The sequence below is a fragment of the Nematolebias whitei genome, chromosome 21 (genome assembly GCF_014905685.2).
Source record: "Nematolebias whitei isolate Nwh7 chromosome 21, NemWhi1, whole genome shotgun sequence".
NCBI classification, from domain to species: Eukaryota; Metazoa; Chordata; class Actinopteri; order Cyprinodontiformes; family Rivulidae; genus Nematolebias; species Nematolebias whitei.
The window spans coordinates 32,582,104-32,598,949 of NC_056518.1; the positions used below are offsets into that span (position 1 = coordinate 32,582,104).

Below are 16,846 nucleotides of genomic sequence, written 5' to 3' on the forward strand. Positions count from 1 at the left end.
TATATATATAAATATATATATATATATATATATAAATATATATATATTTATTTATATATATATATATATATATATATATATTTATATATTTCTTTGCTTCAAAACGTCTGTTTAAAGTTGTTCCAGGTCCACGTCTCCTCAGAGAGACATCCCCTCTTCTTCTAACAGTCTGTAAACATCCAGAACCTCAGGAGACCAGTTGTTGTAGGTTTTGGAGGACCTGAGGAGTCCAGCTGTTGGAGGTTTTGGACAGAATGTTCCATTCTGCTCTGAGGGATGGTTCTAGCTGTTCAACGGTCCTGGGTCTTCTTTCATGTACTTTTTGTTTCATGGTGTGTCTAATGTTCTCAGTGTGTGGGAGGTCTGGACTTCAGGCAGGTCCGTTCAGGACCTGGACTCTTTTATTCCAAAGCCGTCTTGTTGTTATTGATGCAGTCACTAGTTTAACATTGTCTTCCTGAAATGTGCAAGACCTTCCCTGAAAACATATGCTGTTCTAAAACCTGTTAATACTTCTCTGCATTAGATGAATAAGCAGAGTGTACGAATGCATCCCCATACCATCAGAGAGGCAGATCTTTTAACTAGGCTGGTAACAGCCTGGGTGGTCCCTCTGCTCATTAATAAGGAGGATGTAGCGTCCCAGGTTTCACACAAACTTCAAATTTGAATCCGTCTGTGAACGGAACAGTTCTGGTCCATTTGAAATGAGCTCTGGTCCAGAGGAGACGGCAGCTGCTCTGGGTGGTGTTCACATCTGGCTTCTTCTTTGTCTGATAGAGCTTTAAGCAGCATCTGTGGATGATCTTTGGAAGTGTTCCTGAGCCCAGAACAGGACCAGACCTGGTTTTAATGCAGTGGCCCCTTGAGGCCCCCCAAGATCATGATCTTTGTCTTTTGAGCTCAAAGACGTCTTCAGATTCCTGATGTTCTGTTGTTCCACGTTCTTTAGATGCAGGTTGTCACAGACTGGTGAACCTCTGCCCGTCTTTACCTCCGAGTGATTCAGCCTCTTTAAGAAGCTCGTTCATACCCAGCTGACCAGTCCAGCTGCTTCTTATTTATACCGCTTACTTTTACAGCCTTTTTATGTTTTCCTAAAAACTAAACAATTTCAACATGAGATATGTTTATTGTGTTATTGTGAATAAAATATGGGTGTAACTGTTTGTGGGTCAGAAGTCAGGAATGCAGACTGAAACTGGAGGAACTAGAGCAGAGCTGAAGTAAACGAACAAAACAAATTTAGAATAAAGCTCACAGAGGAGACCTGGACATGGTGCGAGTGCACACGAAGGTGAACTGGTGAGAGGACGGAGACAGAGGAGGTGATGGGAGACAGCTGGGCAAAACCACACAGGGAGCAGGTGTGAGTGGGCGTGGCAGCACTGGAATAAATGAGCCGAGGGCCCAGACGGACAACGAACATAAAGTTCAACCAGAAACACAGATTCTGACTGGGCTTATGAAATGTGTGTATTTTTATTTGTATTTTACAAACGTCCCAAAATGTTCAGAACTGGATTTGTAATTGTCAGACATTTGATAAAAAATCCAACATTGGATGTAGGAATGTGCGATATGGCATAAAATTCATATCACGATATGTATTGTGAAGGGTGGCGGTAACGATATGTATCACGACATGTTTTTGGTATAAAACTTGAAATAGGAATGAAAAAAAGAACAGGGCGTCCTTTTGCCATCATCTATTTTGAAAACTGCTATACCACAAAATAATTTCAGTTAAGAAAATTCCACTACTAGGTCCAGAGAGTTTTTAAATAATAAACAAATCAAGTATTAGTTTTCGTTCTTGTAGTGCAAAACAGTGCAAAAGTTATCAAATGTAGTTTTAGCCATATGTTTCAAACTAAATAATATGTTGTTAACTCTTTAACACTTTCCAGTCTTCTCACTTAATAAATGAACAGCAACAGAGCAGCATTTTACACTGAAACACGTCACCCTCCAACCCTCTAGTGGGCGACTCCTTCTGCTTTAAGGAGAGCTGACACAAAATGGCGTCCAGTTTCCTCTGTGGCTTTGACCAGAGGGTCTCACAGTAAAATCACACAACACAGCGTTCTTTTCACAGATCAGAGAGCAGGTTTCTCTAAAGCTGACCAACGCTTACTTTAACTTTCGATGGGAGAAAAAAACTTTTGATGGAACACAGCATTTTGCGCATATGTCCGAATACGGCAACGCTACGGCAAGCCGGGCGTAGTTAGCTTGTAGCTTTGCTACTTGGCTCTAGAAGAAAATACTTTAACACCACTTATGCACAGTTTTCAACTCAAAAAATGTAACGATTAAACTGACAACTCAGATTTTACATCAGACACAGCATTACTGCGGTTATCAATCAATCAACCTTTATTTATACAGGTAAATCCCATTGAGCCTCGAGGACTCATTTACAAGGTTAGCCGGTAGAAGACAGATCTCTGTCGTAGGCTAAATATCTATCGTTTCTACCGTGTACCGTTTATATCACACATTCCTAATTGGATGTTTTCCTCCAAATGGAAATGGAAGAATTACCGTAACCTCTGGACTATAAGCTGCTACTTCTTTCACACGCTTTGAACCTCGCGGCTTGTACAACGCTGCAGCTGATTTAGGGATTTTTTTTTTTGACGGGTTAACGAACTTCATGCTGCCAAAACATTTAGCCTCGTCACACCCGGGCGCTCACATACCTGCCCAATACACGTCTCTCTTGGGGGGTGAGTCCTCGTGACTCAATGAGACTACCTGTATAAATACAGTAAAACAAAACAACTGACCAGTGAAATTACCAAACAGGTCACAGTGGACCAATGAAATGTGGAGGTACCCCTCCCCAGGGGGACTCCCCTGCATGCGCAGAGCATGTTTTGCTCAAGTCTGCTGGTGGATCCTGACATCGGAGCAGGAGAAGGTGAAGATCACGATCAATGACTTCCTGCTAGGCTGCTGTGTTTATTACTTTATTTAACCAGCCGTGCTTCAGGCGCTGTTCAGAAAAAAAAACATTTACTGTACGAATTTGTGTTTGTTACTGGTACATATTCAATTAAAACTTTTAAAAATCTTTCCGTGTAAATATCGGTTACAACATGAACCCCCAAGCGTGGCCTATATATGTACAAATTTTAAATAAAAAAGTGGGTGTGGCTTATATTCAGGTGCGTTCAGTAGTCCAGAAATTACGGTATTTGCAATATTTTTAATTAAAATTTGTTTCTTTTGTACTCTGCACACCAACAACAGCAAAAGTGCAACATAAAAACACATAAAACAACATAAAAACACATAAAACATAACAAAACATAAAAACACAAGTAGGCTGATACGTCTGTCAGACCTAGAAGAGGAGTCAACCAGGCCTAAAGTTCCTTCTGCTCATGATGGTCTCTGAAGGACCAGGGTCTCCTCACCGTGACACTCCAGGTTCAGCTTGTTTCTGACAGGAACAAGTCTCTGTTAGTGGACATGGAACGAGTCATCGGGCCTTTTCTACGGTGAGGAGACAACTGGTGCCAGTTGCAGGCGGCTGCGGGAGCAGAATGAAAAGCGAAGCGGCGTTTTTACAGATTGTCTGCCGATGGGCCAGCAGGTCAGCTGAACGAGAGCATGGGTCTGATTGTGGGACATTCCTGGAGTGCTTGTCTGAACAGTGTGAAATCCCCAAGGCAAACAGAGGCCACCCACTCCATGAGTGTCACTCACCATCCCCCTGACGAGAACGTCCACCAGCTCGGCACTGTAGCGCTGAAACTGTCCAGTCTGGGCTCTGGCCATGTGCCTTGTCTTTTTCCTCTGGGTCGTAGAAGTTTAGAGCTGCAGCCCGTGGAAGGCATTCCAGAGATGAGTAAAGAAATGGACAGAAGAGGAAGTTCGATGGGGCTGTATTTGAATGTTCTTTGTGCACATGAACACACAAAGGCACCTTGTATCAGCTGAAAGTGCACACAAAGTGATGTCACCACGAGTGAATCGGTTCAATCTGTCTCCGTCCCACAGACAATGAGCACATCTACATGGAGTTGGACCAGAAACTGTCCAAGTACTGCCCCAAGGAGTGGAAGAGAGAAGCCAGCAAGGTGAGAACCAACGTGCAGAATTATCACTTCATGTCGAACATTTAGCACTTTAAATATGTTTAACATTAAAATGTAACCGTGGTGGACATTTCACACCTAGACCTCAGTGGTGTCCTATAAATTCATGTGATGGTGGTTTCTGTAGCTGTGGCATCATAATTATAGTAGGAGTTGACTTTATTCAGGTAGGACACTGAAGGTGTGAGATGATTTACTTACATTCCTCCTTCAAGACTAAAAACACTCATCTGAAAACTACAAACATTCACTGCTCAGATCCGTCAGCGACGAGGAACGTCGGCGTATTGCTTGTTCGTTTTGTAGACCTGTCAGACTGGTAGACACGTCACAGCTGGGAGGTGCTGTACAGCCGTACGGAAAACAAACAAACAAACAAACAAACAAATAATTATTTAAAGACAAAATCCATCCTCCATTCTTTTCCTCAGCGTTCAGTTCTTCCGTGCACACTTCATGACTTCAGGTGAGCGTTGAAACGTAGACGGACCAAACAAATCAAGAGCTTTGCCTTTCAGCTCAACTATTCCTTCACCGCAACAGACCGGAGCAACATGCTCATTACCGTCAATCCAGCTTCACCTTTTTCACTCGTGAAAACCTGCGTTTAAAAACAAACCGTCAGAAACTATTAGTTTTCTCACGACTCTCTCTTTTCATTTTCTTCTGCTGTGAGTTTAACGTTTTTATTATTTTAAGTCCATTTGTTTGTGTTTCAGGGCATTGATCAGTTTGGGCCCCCGATGATCATTCACTTCAGAGCTCAGTATTATGTGGAGAATGGGAGGTTGATCAGGTCAGTAGAGCTTCATATAATTCACCGTAGTACTCCGTAAGGTCAGGTACTTGTACTATCATCGGTCGTCTGAGCTCCAGTTATCCTTTGAGCTCGTTTAAATGTGCTCTCTGCCGTGCAGCGACCGGGTTGCCAGGTATTACTACTACTGGCACCTGAGGAAGCAGGTGCTGCTGTCTCAGTGCATCCAGAGAGAGGAGGCCTACTTCCTGCTGGCAGCCTTCGCTCTTCAGGCTGACCTCGGAAACTTCAAACGCAACAAGCACTTTGGAAAGTACTTTGAGCCTGAAGCCTACTTCCCCCCATGGGTGAGTAGATCCAACACCAAGCACGTGTCAAAAAATGTTTCAAATAACAATTCAGAAGACCTTAAGGGGAAAAATCAGCCATGCATTCATGTTTTTATTTATTTATTTATTTATTTTGCTGCAGTTAATAAAAGTTTTTATTTCTGACGAAGCATAAAAATCCCTTTAATTTTACAAATTTTGTCAGAATTGGTTCAATTGTTCTCATGACCTCACACTAACTTTTCTACATGTTAACATTAAAATATAACAGTGGATTCCTGCAGGAATAAATTCATCTAATGGAGGTTTCTATAGCTCCTAGCTTTCTAAAGCTTCTATAGATCTGTAGCTCCTCCTTCTGTAGTTCCTGAGGGGAAAATCGTCAACGTGAAAATACAATAAATACAACTTTTAATCCCGTTTTCATCACATCCTGAAATAATGCTTTCTTCTCCGTAACGTTTTTTATTTTTGTCGTTCTGTTCGAGCCTCTGTAAAAAAAAGGAGAGCTCATTGCTGGCTGGACGTTGCTGCACAGTTCCACCTCCCGTCTCGTCTTACAAACAGTTTTAGTTTAGATGCAAAGAGCAAAAACTCACTTTCAAGTTGCACAAGTAACATTTAGGATTAAAGTATGTGTTCCACGTTCATGCAGGCAGCAGAACGGTTGGTTTCACCCAGCGCAGGACTTCTTTAGCGCACCGTGCTCCTGCAGCTCGCTCGGATGTCCGGGTCAGAAAAAGTAAAAAATAAATAAATTAGAAACTAGCGTTTCTAGCACAGGTTTAAAAAACAGTTTTTAAAACAGAAAAAGTGATGAAAAAATTAACTTCCGTGTTTGTTCAACCCCTCCAAATGAGAACGTGTAACTTTGACTGAAAACAAGACCTGGGTTTTCGGTTACCGGGTCGGAAAGGTTCGATGAGCTGAGGGGTCTTCACGAAACTCCAGACTGGAATTTTTAACAAATGGTCCAAAAATTAGTTTGGGACAAATTTTTTCCCCTAAAAATTGTCATAAAATTAAAATTTTGTCTTTTAAAAATTTTTTTTTTACTGAACTGTGGAGTTTTATTTATTTACTTATTTTTAACAAAAGACTCTTTATTTTATTTAACCTTTGTTTATTTATTTATTTATTTTCATTCATTCAGCCTTTATTTAAACAGGCTAGTCATACTGAGCCAGTCTGTGAGTCACAAGGACTCTTTTTCAAGAGAGACCTGCTTTAGACAAACAACATGTACAACAATAACTAAAATAAACATATTGTTATTAAAACAATAAAATCAAAGTGCCTTATAAAACAAGGTAAAATACTAAAACGAGAACATATTCGCTTTAATGTTTCTAATGAAAAATAACATGTCTCTTTAGGCCTGTCACGATAACAAATGTTGCTGGGCGATTAATTGTCTCAGAAATTGTGATAAACGATAATATTGTTTGAAATTTGACAATAATTAGTAATTATTGTCAAATTTAAGAAGAAATGTTGGTTAATGTATTTTGCATGTAGTACCTTTTTTGACCACTGGATGGCAGTATAAGACTGTTTGAACCGAAGGATGGATAGTGAGGGAGCGAGCAACGTGTCTCTTTAAGAAAAATGGGAGGGAGGCCCCTTGACGTGACATGGACTCAGTGTTGCCAGGTGTACGATAATTATCGTATTTGTATGACATTTTTGCCCTCTGTACAATCAATAATCCCAAAAAAGGCCAAATATACGATAATTTGACCATTCCTTGAATGTGTGGTTGTAATCGGTTGTCATCAGACTCTCACAACTGTCTGTCCAAGTTTTTTTGTGAACCCTGAAGGCATCTGTGACCACAAACAGATGCACGATTGGCTGGAAATTCCAGCCAATCGTGCTTTTCTTAAATGTGACCTAGGAGTGACGTGTTTGCGTTTGCCTCAGAACAACGGCCATGATTGGCTGAGTAGTCCGCTGCGCCCGCCCCATGAGTGAGGAAAAGAAAAGAAGAAGAAGCAGAGCCGGTCTGGATGCGGACCCATCACTACTATAGTGCATCAATAGATTTGTTATTTTGGTTATTACGGGTGAACGATAATTTCCCTCAAAATACGATAATTTTTTGTCTCTAGTACGATAATCCTACATTTCTCACCTGGCAACACAGCATGGACTGTCTCTCCTTCCTTTGTTTCGGTTCTCAAAATGGCAGATGCTCGGTGTGGTTTGAGCTCTTTAGCATCTTTCACACAAAGCTTTTAATAAAAAATCAGTAAACAAGTTCTCAGCTTCTTTTTACAGAGAAAAACAACTTTTTACACGAAGGCACAGGTTTCAATCGTGAATTTTGGAGCTTCGACAAGACGGAGGGTTTTTTTTTCAGCCTGTTAGCTTAGCTCGTAGCTTAGCTTCTCATCTTAGCTCCTTTTAACGATCCAAAAACGTGATTTTGGATCGTTAAAACTGATTTTAAAGAGAAAAGGAGAGGTGTCTTCAGTAGAAAGAGAGAGACGCGAAGAAACGATAAAGCCGATAAATGAAAATGAGGTTGATAATTTTAATTTATCGTGCGATTAATTGATTTATTGTTTATCGTGACAGGCCTAGGTCTCTCTTGTAAATGAGTCCTCTAGCTCAATGAGACTAACCTGTATAAATAAAGGTTGATTGAAAAAAAGAGAGTTAAAATAAAACAAAAATAATTAAAATTTAATATTTTTATTTCAGGCTGAGATATCTAAAAGAGTCACTAGTTTATTGTGGATAAAAATATTAAAAACAGTATTTATAAGGAGTTAAATAAGGTGGTGATTTTTCCACTGAGGAACACCGTCACAACTTCCAAAGGTTATTTATTCGTTTATTTACATTTTTATTACAATTGAAGTTTGTCAATTTGTCTTTTTTTAACGTAAGAGTTGCTAAATATAAATATATGTAATTACTTGACAAATATAAGAATATTTTGGTTTAGACTGTGACTCAAAAAACCTTTTTCTGTTTATGTTCAAGAATATGGTCACATTCTTATTTAATACATGAGCAAGCACAATAAGGACCCCAGTACTGTAAATAAAACTAAAATTCAATCTGAAGCGTGAAGCTAACGATGGAATGGACCCGCCGAGCGGTAAACCCTTGTGTTGTCTGTGCTGTGGCAGCAAATCAAGCCGAGTGTCCTGCAGTGACGTCACTCACTTCAGTGGCTCCAAACCATAAAACTGTTGAAAGTGTTTTGTCGCAGACGGAGAAGCTGAAGGTCCGTTTGTAGGTCCTCAGTGGGTTCAGAGAGTCCTGACCTGCGGAGCGAACAGACTTCCTGTTATCACACGACCCGACACGAAGCGATGGCTCCAAATCTGAGAACCGAGACTTCAAGCTTATCTTTGTCCTTGACAAAAGAAGACAAAGTTGTTGATGTTTTATTTTAATTTGTTTGTCCCAGTTGACGTGGTTATTCTGGCAGCGCGGGCCCGCCCATCTGATTGCCCTCCACTTCCTGCGATTAGCCTCCAGCTGCTTTATCGCAGCTCAAACTACAAGTTACAGGAAATAGTTGGAAAGTAACCAATGCACACTTCTCTGGAGTAAACCTTCCTCAGATCAGCTACATTACTTCAGAAATCTTCAAAAGGTGCCAGCAGAGCTCCATGGATGTGCCACGTGTTCAACAGAGCTGGACTTAAGGAGGTCGGCCACAACCTTTACAATAAAGACAAAAAAATCTCAAGAAAAAAGTAATTTAATAAATATATTATAAAGTTTACTATATACCAGCGTTCTCAGCCGACCATCTTGTGGGACTTCCTCATTCTCCTCATCCTCTTCCTCCTCAACGGTCTTTGCAGAGGAACTTGTAAAAATTTAAGGCAGAGATGAAGCAAAAAAAATGTTTTGCCTGAAATGTTTTCTACACTTAGAGCAGGGCTGGACGATGTGGCCAAAACTGTTATCACGATATATTTCTTCATTTCGGTCGATAACGATATAATTCCGATATCGATATAAACAATATAAAAACCTCATAAAAACTACAAATAAATTAATGTTCACCTTTTATTTGTGTTTATCCTTCAAAGAAATTTGAAATCACCATCAAATAAACATAAAACTCTCAACTTTGTCAATATTAATAGTTTTAACTTTAAACAAGAACCTAACTATATAACTATAACATAAATATTGGATCTTAGAAAGCCGGACCACTTCCACACCTCCGAATCAGTCTTTCCTCTCGTATCAGTGATGTCATCTGCTTTCTGTTCGCTTGTGAAACCCTGTTCAGTCACATTCTGACGGTCGTGGGAACTCGTTTTAAAGCGGAAACTTAACGCGCGTTCGAGGTTAGCCTAGCCTAGCCTAGCCTGCTATCGCTAACTCCTTCTGGACTCGAGCGCCGCGTAACATCTACGTCACCACGCACTGACGTAGTTGTGTCGCAGCTTTTTCTGTCCAGGTTGAAACTGAAGCTTCGGCCCGAACAGAAAAGGAACTGCGTCAGTGAAACGCTGTAATCATATCGAAATATCGAAAATGTGCTTAAAACTGTTATTGAATATGGATATTGAATTAATGTCCAACCCTAACTTAGAGGTGCCCCCCCGACGATGATGACAGTGCTCCAAACACATTTAATACAAAGTTGATACAAAGGTCCTGGGGATGTCAGGGAGTGGGAGGTGGAGGTGATGGTGCATCAGTTCTGGTCTCTCCCCGGCTGCAGTGAATCGGTCACATGTGAACACAAGACGTTTATGACATGCGGTCACGTTAGGGTAGCGGGGTGTCCTCCTTGGGAAACGGTCCATGAGACCCTGATCGGTCGCCGTGTATCAGACCCGCTCTGCTCTGACTGGGTCAAACCGTGGCTCTGGTTCTTTATTTGTTGAACACGGTGTTAGTTTAATATCTGTTTCATCATTAGAGTGGATGCTTTAACAAGGCCACAACAAAACACTGTTGGTTTTTTTACCCCTTTCGTTTTCACAGATGACGGTAATCTGTCGCTGCGACAGAACTTTAATCCTCGTCTGTTCCACTTGGTTCACCACCGGACAGCATCAAGGCCAGAACTGTTTGTCCGAGACAACAAAAGGTTGTTTCGGACAAGCAGGAACCGTTTGTGTCGACCCCCGGCCACTCTGTGCTGATGATTTCTGCCCGATGACGGGCGGCTTCATTAACCTCTGAGTCTGCGTCACTGCAGGGCGGCTGATGCTTCCTCTGTCTCTTCCTGCTCAGGTGATCACCAAGCGTGGCCGCGAATACATCCTGAGGCACATCCCCAACATGCACAAAGACCAGTTCGCTCTCACAGCTTCAGAGGCGCACCTCAAGTACATTAAAGAGTGCGCGCAGCTCGATGATGTCACAGTCCACTACTACAGACTCTACAGGGTGAGCTTCCTGTGAATACATGAAACGTTGCTGCTTTCAGAGCATAATGGTGATGTTGTCAGTCGTGTAGTAGTTGTTTTTATGTAACGTAGTGTCCCCTCTGTTTATCCGTCCACTGTCCATGCATGTTGCAGGCATGAGAACTCGAAAAATAAGTGAGGTACCTGCTTCCATTTTGTTGTGTGGCTGCATCTAGATGTAAGAAAGATCACTATCGTGGGTTGCCATGAATCAAAACCACCATTTATATTTGTAAACGGTCACCTCTATCATTAAAGGAAACTGTGCTTTCTAGTTTTTATATTGCTTATAGTTTTCTCAAATGATTGGGGTGGCCAAAGATTAATAGTGGCCAAGGCCACCATTGGCCACCCCTTGGCTCCACCCCCTGGTGGTGGATTTAATTGCTCCCTCCACTCCAGGGTCTGTCACTCTGCGTCACCTCAGACAAGAAAAAAGAACTTCCCTCTGCTCTCCACAGAGGAACTTCTACCCACTTCAATATCTTGCACCGAAAACATTTAGGTTTACTTTCATTCTCTGTTTAATTCTAGTCCAGAAAAACTCTCATTTCCAAATTCACTCTTCAAATCCCTCAGAGTCGGGGGACACTGTTGTACAGCTTGTGTTCATTTTGTCTCGTTTTCTTTACTTTTGTGCACGTCTGACTCGGTTTTTATCATCAGGACAAAAAAGAAGTGGAGGCGTCTCTCACGTTGGGCTTGACTTTACGAGGAATCCAAATATTTCAGGTGCGTTTTCTTCCTAACACTTCATTTACGTTTGTCCTGAAATATGTGTGCATCAGTGGTGCCACGCTGCCGAACATCCACTCATTGTTCTTAACGTACAAAACAAGTATTGGGAAACTTTTATTGTGTAAATACTGATTCCTGTTTTTTGATTTGTTGTGTTTTTTTTATCTAAATACTTCACACGTCAAAGTCAGCTCAATCATTTATTTATTTATTTATTTGTTTGTTTATTTATTTATTTATTTATTTGTTTATTTATTTGTTTGATAGGGACAGGTACAAGAAACATAGATCAAAACAATCTAATGCCTGCATCACAGTGTATATAGCCAAAGCTAATTTGCAACACCCGTCCCTAGATGGGCCAAGGTATTTGAATTCAGCCACAGACTTAATTTTTTTCATTTTGTAAATTAACATTAAATTTTTCTTTTAAATCAAGTTTTCTTATTGAGAAACACATGGAGACTGTGTTTGAAACCTTCAGAACTGGCTGATTTTGCATGAGCCACTGTTGGATGTCAGACATACAGTTGGATAATAACTCTGCAGCTTGTTCTGGTGACTTAGCGGGCGCATAAAGAACTGCATCGTCCGCATAGAGTTGACAGTTGACACCTGAGCAGTGCCTAGGCAAGTCGTTTATGAAGAGACTAAACAGCAAAGGGCCAAGTATCGAGCCTTGCGGGATGCCCTTTTTTAAGTTCAAAAATCCAGATATGTCTTGATCTAATTCAACACACTGAGCTCTAGGCTGAACTCAGGAACTAAGACTTTTATACTTTTGAAAATATTTCACTTTATTAAGAAATATTTTCCCTACAGAAAAACATAAAAAAAAAACCACTTGACATCCAAATGTCTGTGGTAAAAATCACCCCAGTGCTTTCAGCTATTAGCTTCTCAATGACGTCGGAAATGATGGCTTGTAACTCGGGCAAGGCTACGTCGGAAAAGTATCTCCGACCCTATCCTCAATGAAAAAAAAACTTCCACACTGCCGACATTTTGACTTCTTTAACTTTAACGCTAATATCGGCCAATACCGATACCATGCCGATAATATTGTGCATCCCTGTTTTTACTACTTAACCCTACTACTTTTAGCTGTTCACCAGTTTTTTGACACATTTAGCTTGTAGACAATATTTTCATACGTTTTGTTCCGTTAAAGAAACTCAGACTTGCTGACCAGAACTCGATATTTAGAAACCTGAGGATGAAACATCATTAATCCTGCTGCTGCCCTTGGGTCAAAGTGACCTACAAGGCTCAAGTTTTAAAACGGATGCCTTGTGGGTCATTAAGAGGAGACAAACTGGAGCAACTATGAATGTCAGGATCAATGACTGGAGAATCACAAAATGCTGAAATAAAGTCGTTCCAATCGACAGCGACTCAAATTTTCATCGGTGAAAAGCTCAGGAAGAAATCTAACGTTCTTTTGTTTGTTTTGCTATTTTACAGACAAAAGCCTGATTCAAAACGAAGAAATAACTGATTCAGTTATTAATAGGCGTGTCGCGATAAACAATAAATCCAATTAATCTCATGATAAATTAAAATTATCAACCTCATTTTCATTTATCGTCTTTATCATTTCTTCGTGTCTCTCTCTTTCTGAAGACACTGGATGACAAAAGGCTCAACTCCGGTGCTCTTCACTGACCCCGCCCTTTCTCAGGTTTAACCGTTCAAAATAAAGATTTTGGATTGATAAAAGCAGCTAAGCTGTGAAGCTAAGCTGTGAAGCTAAGCTACGAGCTAAGCTAACAGGCCGACCTCGGGAAAAAAACCCTCCGTCTTGTTGAATCTCCAAAATTCACAGTTGAAACTCGTGCCTTCGTGTAAAAAGTTGTTTTTCTCTGCAAAAAGAAGCTGAAAACTTGTTTACTGGTTTTTATTAAAAGCTTTTTGTGACAAATACTATTTAAAGAGCTCAAACCACACAGAGCATCGGCCATTTTGAGAACCGAAAAACAGGAAAGAGAGACAACCCATGTCACGTCAAGGGTCCTCCCTCCCATTTTTCTTAAAGAGCCACGTGCTTGCTCCCTCACTATCCATCCTTTTGTTCAAACTGTCTTATACTGCCATCTGGTGGTCAAAAAAGGTACTACACACAAAACAAATTACCAACATTTCTTCTTAAATTTGACAATAACGACTAAATATTGTTAAATTTCAAACAATATTATCGTTTATCGCAATAATTTCTGAGACAATTAATCGCCCAGTAAAATTTGTTATTGTGACAGGCCTAATCATTAGACAAGTTGTTAGTTGTAGCCAAAAGGAATTCTTGATTCAGGGAAATTTACACAACAAATTAATTGTCATACACCAGACTGCCGTACTTTACTTCATTTAAAACAGAAAATAATGTTTAATTTAATCTGCTGAGCTGAATCAACACGTTTCTTTTCTTCCTGCCTTTCAGAACGTTGGCTCTGTGAGGCAGCTGTTGTACGACTTCCCCTGGTCCAACGTGGGGAAACTGGTGTTTGTGGTGAGTCAATCAACGTCATAGCTTGTACCCCAGAAGAAAAAGAAGTTTTTCGTCAGCGCTGTACGTCTGTTTCTGTTGCAGTGTTTTTTAACCAAGTTCAGTGTTGATCAAACCTGGAGCTGATGAAACCTAAACTCCTGTTCAGGGTTGTGGAAATTCTTATATAAGGCTTATTTTCTCTTCACTGCTGTTTTATCTTAGCCTGCAAGTCCTCTGGAACTAATCGGGGATTTTGAAAGACTTTTCTTGCACACACACACACACACACACACACACACACACACACACACACACACAGTAATGCACACTACGCTGCATACGTACTGTCATGTAGTCAGCAACAGCATATTTTGTCAATTTGTTTAATGGTGTTTTGTGGCTGTGTGGCCCTTAAAGGACACGTCAAACCCTCTAATCTCTGCTCTGAGTCAGTTTGTCGTTGAGCTTAACGCAGCGGGCGCTAAATTCTGTAGGCTTTCTGTTATCGCAGCGAGGCAGGGGGGGCTTACATTACTGCACTTCTCCCAAGTTTCTCGCTGTAGGGTGGGTACGTTGGGCTGGTGGTGCTGATCACCAGGACAGAAAAATTTGAGTTTATGTTTGGGTTTTATCAACAGCAACAAATGTAACATTTGAACATAAATAATACGTTTAAATACACAAACTAAAGTGAGCAGCTTTCTCCCTGCAGTGTGCACATCAAGGCTCCTCAAAGAACTCCTCCTGGTGTAAAAAAAACTACAGATTTTTGTCTCCTGTCGTGGAGAAAAACTGGGAAATGGAAAGACCCTCCAGTGTTTCCAGTAGGTCACCTGCCTTGGCAGTGGACGGAGACATATCTGTGTTGCGCACTAGTGCCAGCAAGTGGGGGCGCGCATGTATTGTGCACCGCTAGCTTAGCACCACGTCAGTGCCAGCAGTGGGGGGGGTGGGTTGAAGGACATTTTGGTAGGCGGGGCTCTCAGTGCCCTCCTTGGGTAACGGCAGGGGAAACACTGCCCTCCATCTTTACGTCAGTTTAGGTACCAGCTGAAGTTTTGGTGTGTGGCTGCATCTTGGTGTGAGAAAGGCTCCTTCTGAAACTTGGGTTGCCATGTCAAAATCCAAGATGGCCGCTGCCATGTCGCTATATATAAGCTGAACACCCCTATCATGTTAGGAAACTATACTTTGAAGCAATATAAAAACTAGAAAGCATAGTTTCCTCAAAAGACTGGAGTGGCCTTTGAGGTGGCCGAAGATTAATCTATGGTGACCATGGCCACCTTTGGCCACCCCCTGACTCCACCACTGCTCCTGGGGGTGGATAAGATTGCTCCCTCCTCTCTCCAGGATCCGTCACTCTGCTCTGCCTCAGACAAGAAAAACAAAAGCTCCTCTGTCCTACACAGTGAAACTCCTGCCATCTTGAATATCTTGAACCAACATTAAAGTTCCCAGTTCTATTCCAGTCCAGAAAAAACACTCGTCTCCAAAACTACAAACATTCACTGTTCCAGTCCCTCAGCGGTGGGGGACCTCGGTGTACCGCTTGTTTACCTGAGAGAAGAAGTAAAAGCCTGTAAGATATCTCAGAAAGGTTGGAGTTTTGTGTGACTTTGTTCTGATTTTAGCACAAACATCTGCAGCATCTGCCTCTGGGCTCAGATCAGACTTCCTGTTTTCCTCACGTTCGTTTTTGTGCGGTGATTTCTGTCCGTCTGGAGCGTTGTGAGTGAGCGAGCGGCGGCGCGTTTGTGGTTTCACCGGGGACCAGAAGGGTTTCTTGCCGCCCCCGTCACACCCTTCTCCAGAGTAGCCGGCTTTCTCCTTCCACCCCACCCTAGAGTGTCGTCATCCACCACCGCTGTCACCGCCAGCAGGCGAGCCTGAAAGTGGCGCAAGCAGAGGGACTGGGTCAATAAACACCAGATGTTGGGACTGTTTTAGGTGGATTTTAGATTCTGGTTTCTAGCTTTTCAAAATCCTCTTCACTGTCAAAGTTTAAAATAAGAACGTATTCTGCTGCTTCGGTGCTTCCTGTTAGCCAGTTAGCTTTCAAAGTGCAGCTCGAATGAAGTCGTGTTCAGTGTTGGGACGAGGCTCTTCAGTGCTTTGACTGATGCTGCTCTTGTTCGTGGATATTTAGGTACAACCCCAAGTCGGGGTGTTGTTTTCAACATAAATTAAACCAAAGTACAACGATATGCAAATGTCATAAACCTTTATTTTAATTCACAGTAGAAAAGAGTAAACTTTTCAGATGTAAATAAATGTAATGTACAAAGACATTGTATCAGTTTTATGAATAATTTGGGTAAATTTGAATTTGCAGTGATGCATTGAACAAAAGTTGTTCCAGAGGCAACAAAAGTCTCTAAAAGGTAGTGGTACGATTTACAAACAGCTGGAGGAGGATTTTACAATGAACCGTGTTAAAGAGCAACAGGTCAGTGAGAGGACGGTAGAAAAGAGACTGAATCTCTTCGGAGGAAAGCTGTGCAGAGGTTCACCAGGCTGCACAAACAGTGTCTAAAACTAGTGGATTCACTTCAAAATAATGTTCTACAGTCGGCGGCGCAGTGGCTCTGTTGGTAGAGCGGTTGTCTCTCAGCAAGAAGGTTGTTGGACCAAATCCCGGCCGGGGCTTTTCTGGGTGGAGTTTGCATGTTCTCTTCATGTGTGCGTGAGTTTTTTCCCACCACAGACCAAAAACATGCATGTTAGGATGATGGGTAACTCTAAATTGTCCCTAGGTGAGAGAGAGAGTGAATGGTTGTTTGTCTCTGTGTCCCTGTGATGGACTGGAGACCTGTCCAGGGTGTCCTCCGCCTCACACACACTGACTGCTGGATATGGGCACCCATGACCCCGTGACCCAAAAAGGAAGAAACGAGTAAAGATGATGGATGGATGGATGGATGGATGGATGGATGGATGGATGGATGGATGGACAGATTGGATGAACGTACATACTGATGGATGGATGGATGGAGTGATGATTGACAGATGGATGGAGGACAGATGGGTGG

At 41.6% G+C, this 16,846-nt stretch overlaps 1 protein-coding gene across 1 annotated transcript in view; it reads left to right on the plus strand.

Annotated features, from left to right (window-relative positions):
* The window catches only part of frmd6 (FERM domain containing 6), a 24,492-nt gene that overhangs the window by 2,347 nt on the left and 5,299 nt on the right, over nt 1-16,846 (plus strand). Inside the window, exons 3-8 of the mRNA XM_037695539.1 lie at nt 4,012-4,091; nt 4,829-4,905; nt 5,027-5,213; nt 10,416-10,571; nt 11,258-11,323; nt 13,767-13,835. Coding sequence (XP_037551467.1) covers nt 4,012-4,091; nt 4,829-4,905; nt 5,027-5,213; nt 10,416-10,571; nt 11,258-11,323; nt 13,767-13,835 — 635 coding nt within the window. The remainder of the gene's footprint in view (nt 1-4,011; nt 4,092-4,828; nt 4,906-5,026; nt 5,214-10,415; nt 10,572-11,257; nt 11,324-13,766; nt 13,836-16,846) is intronic.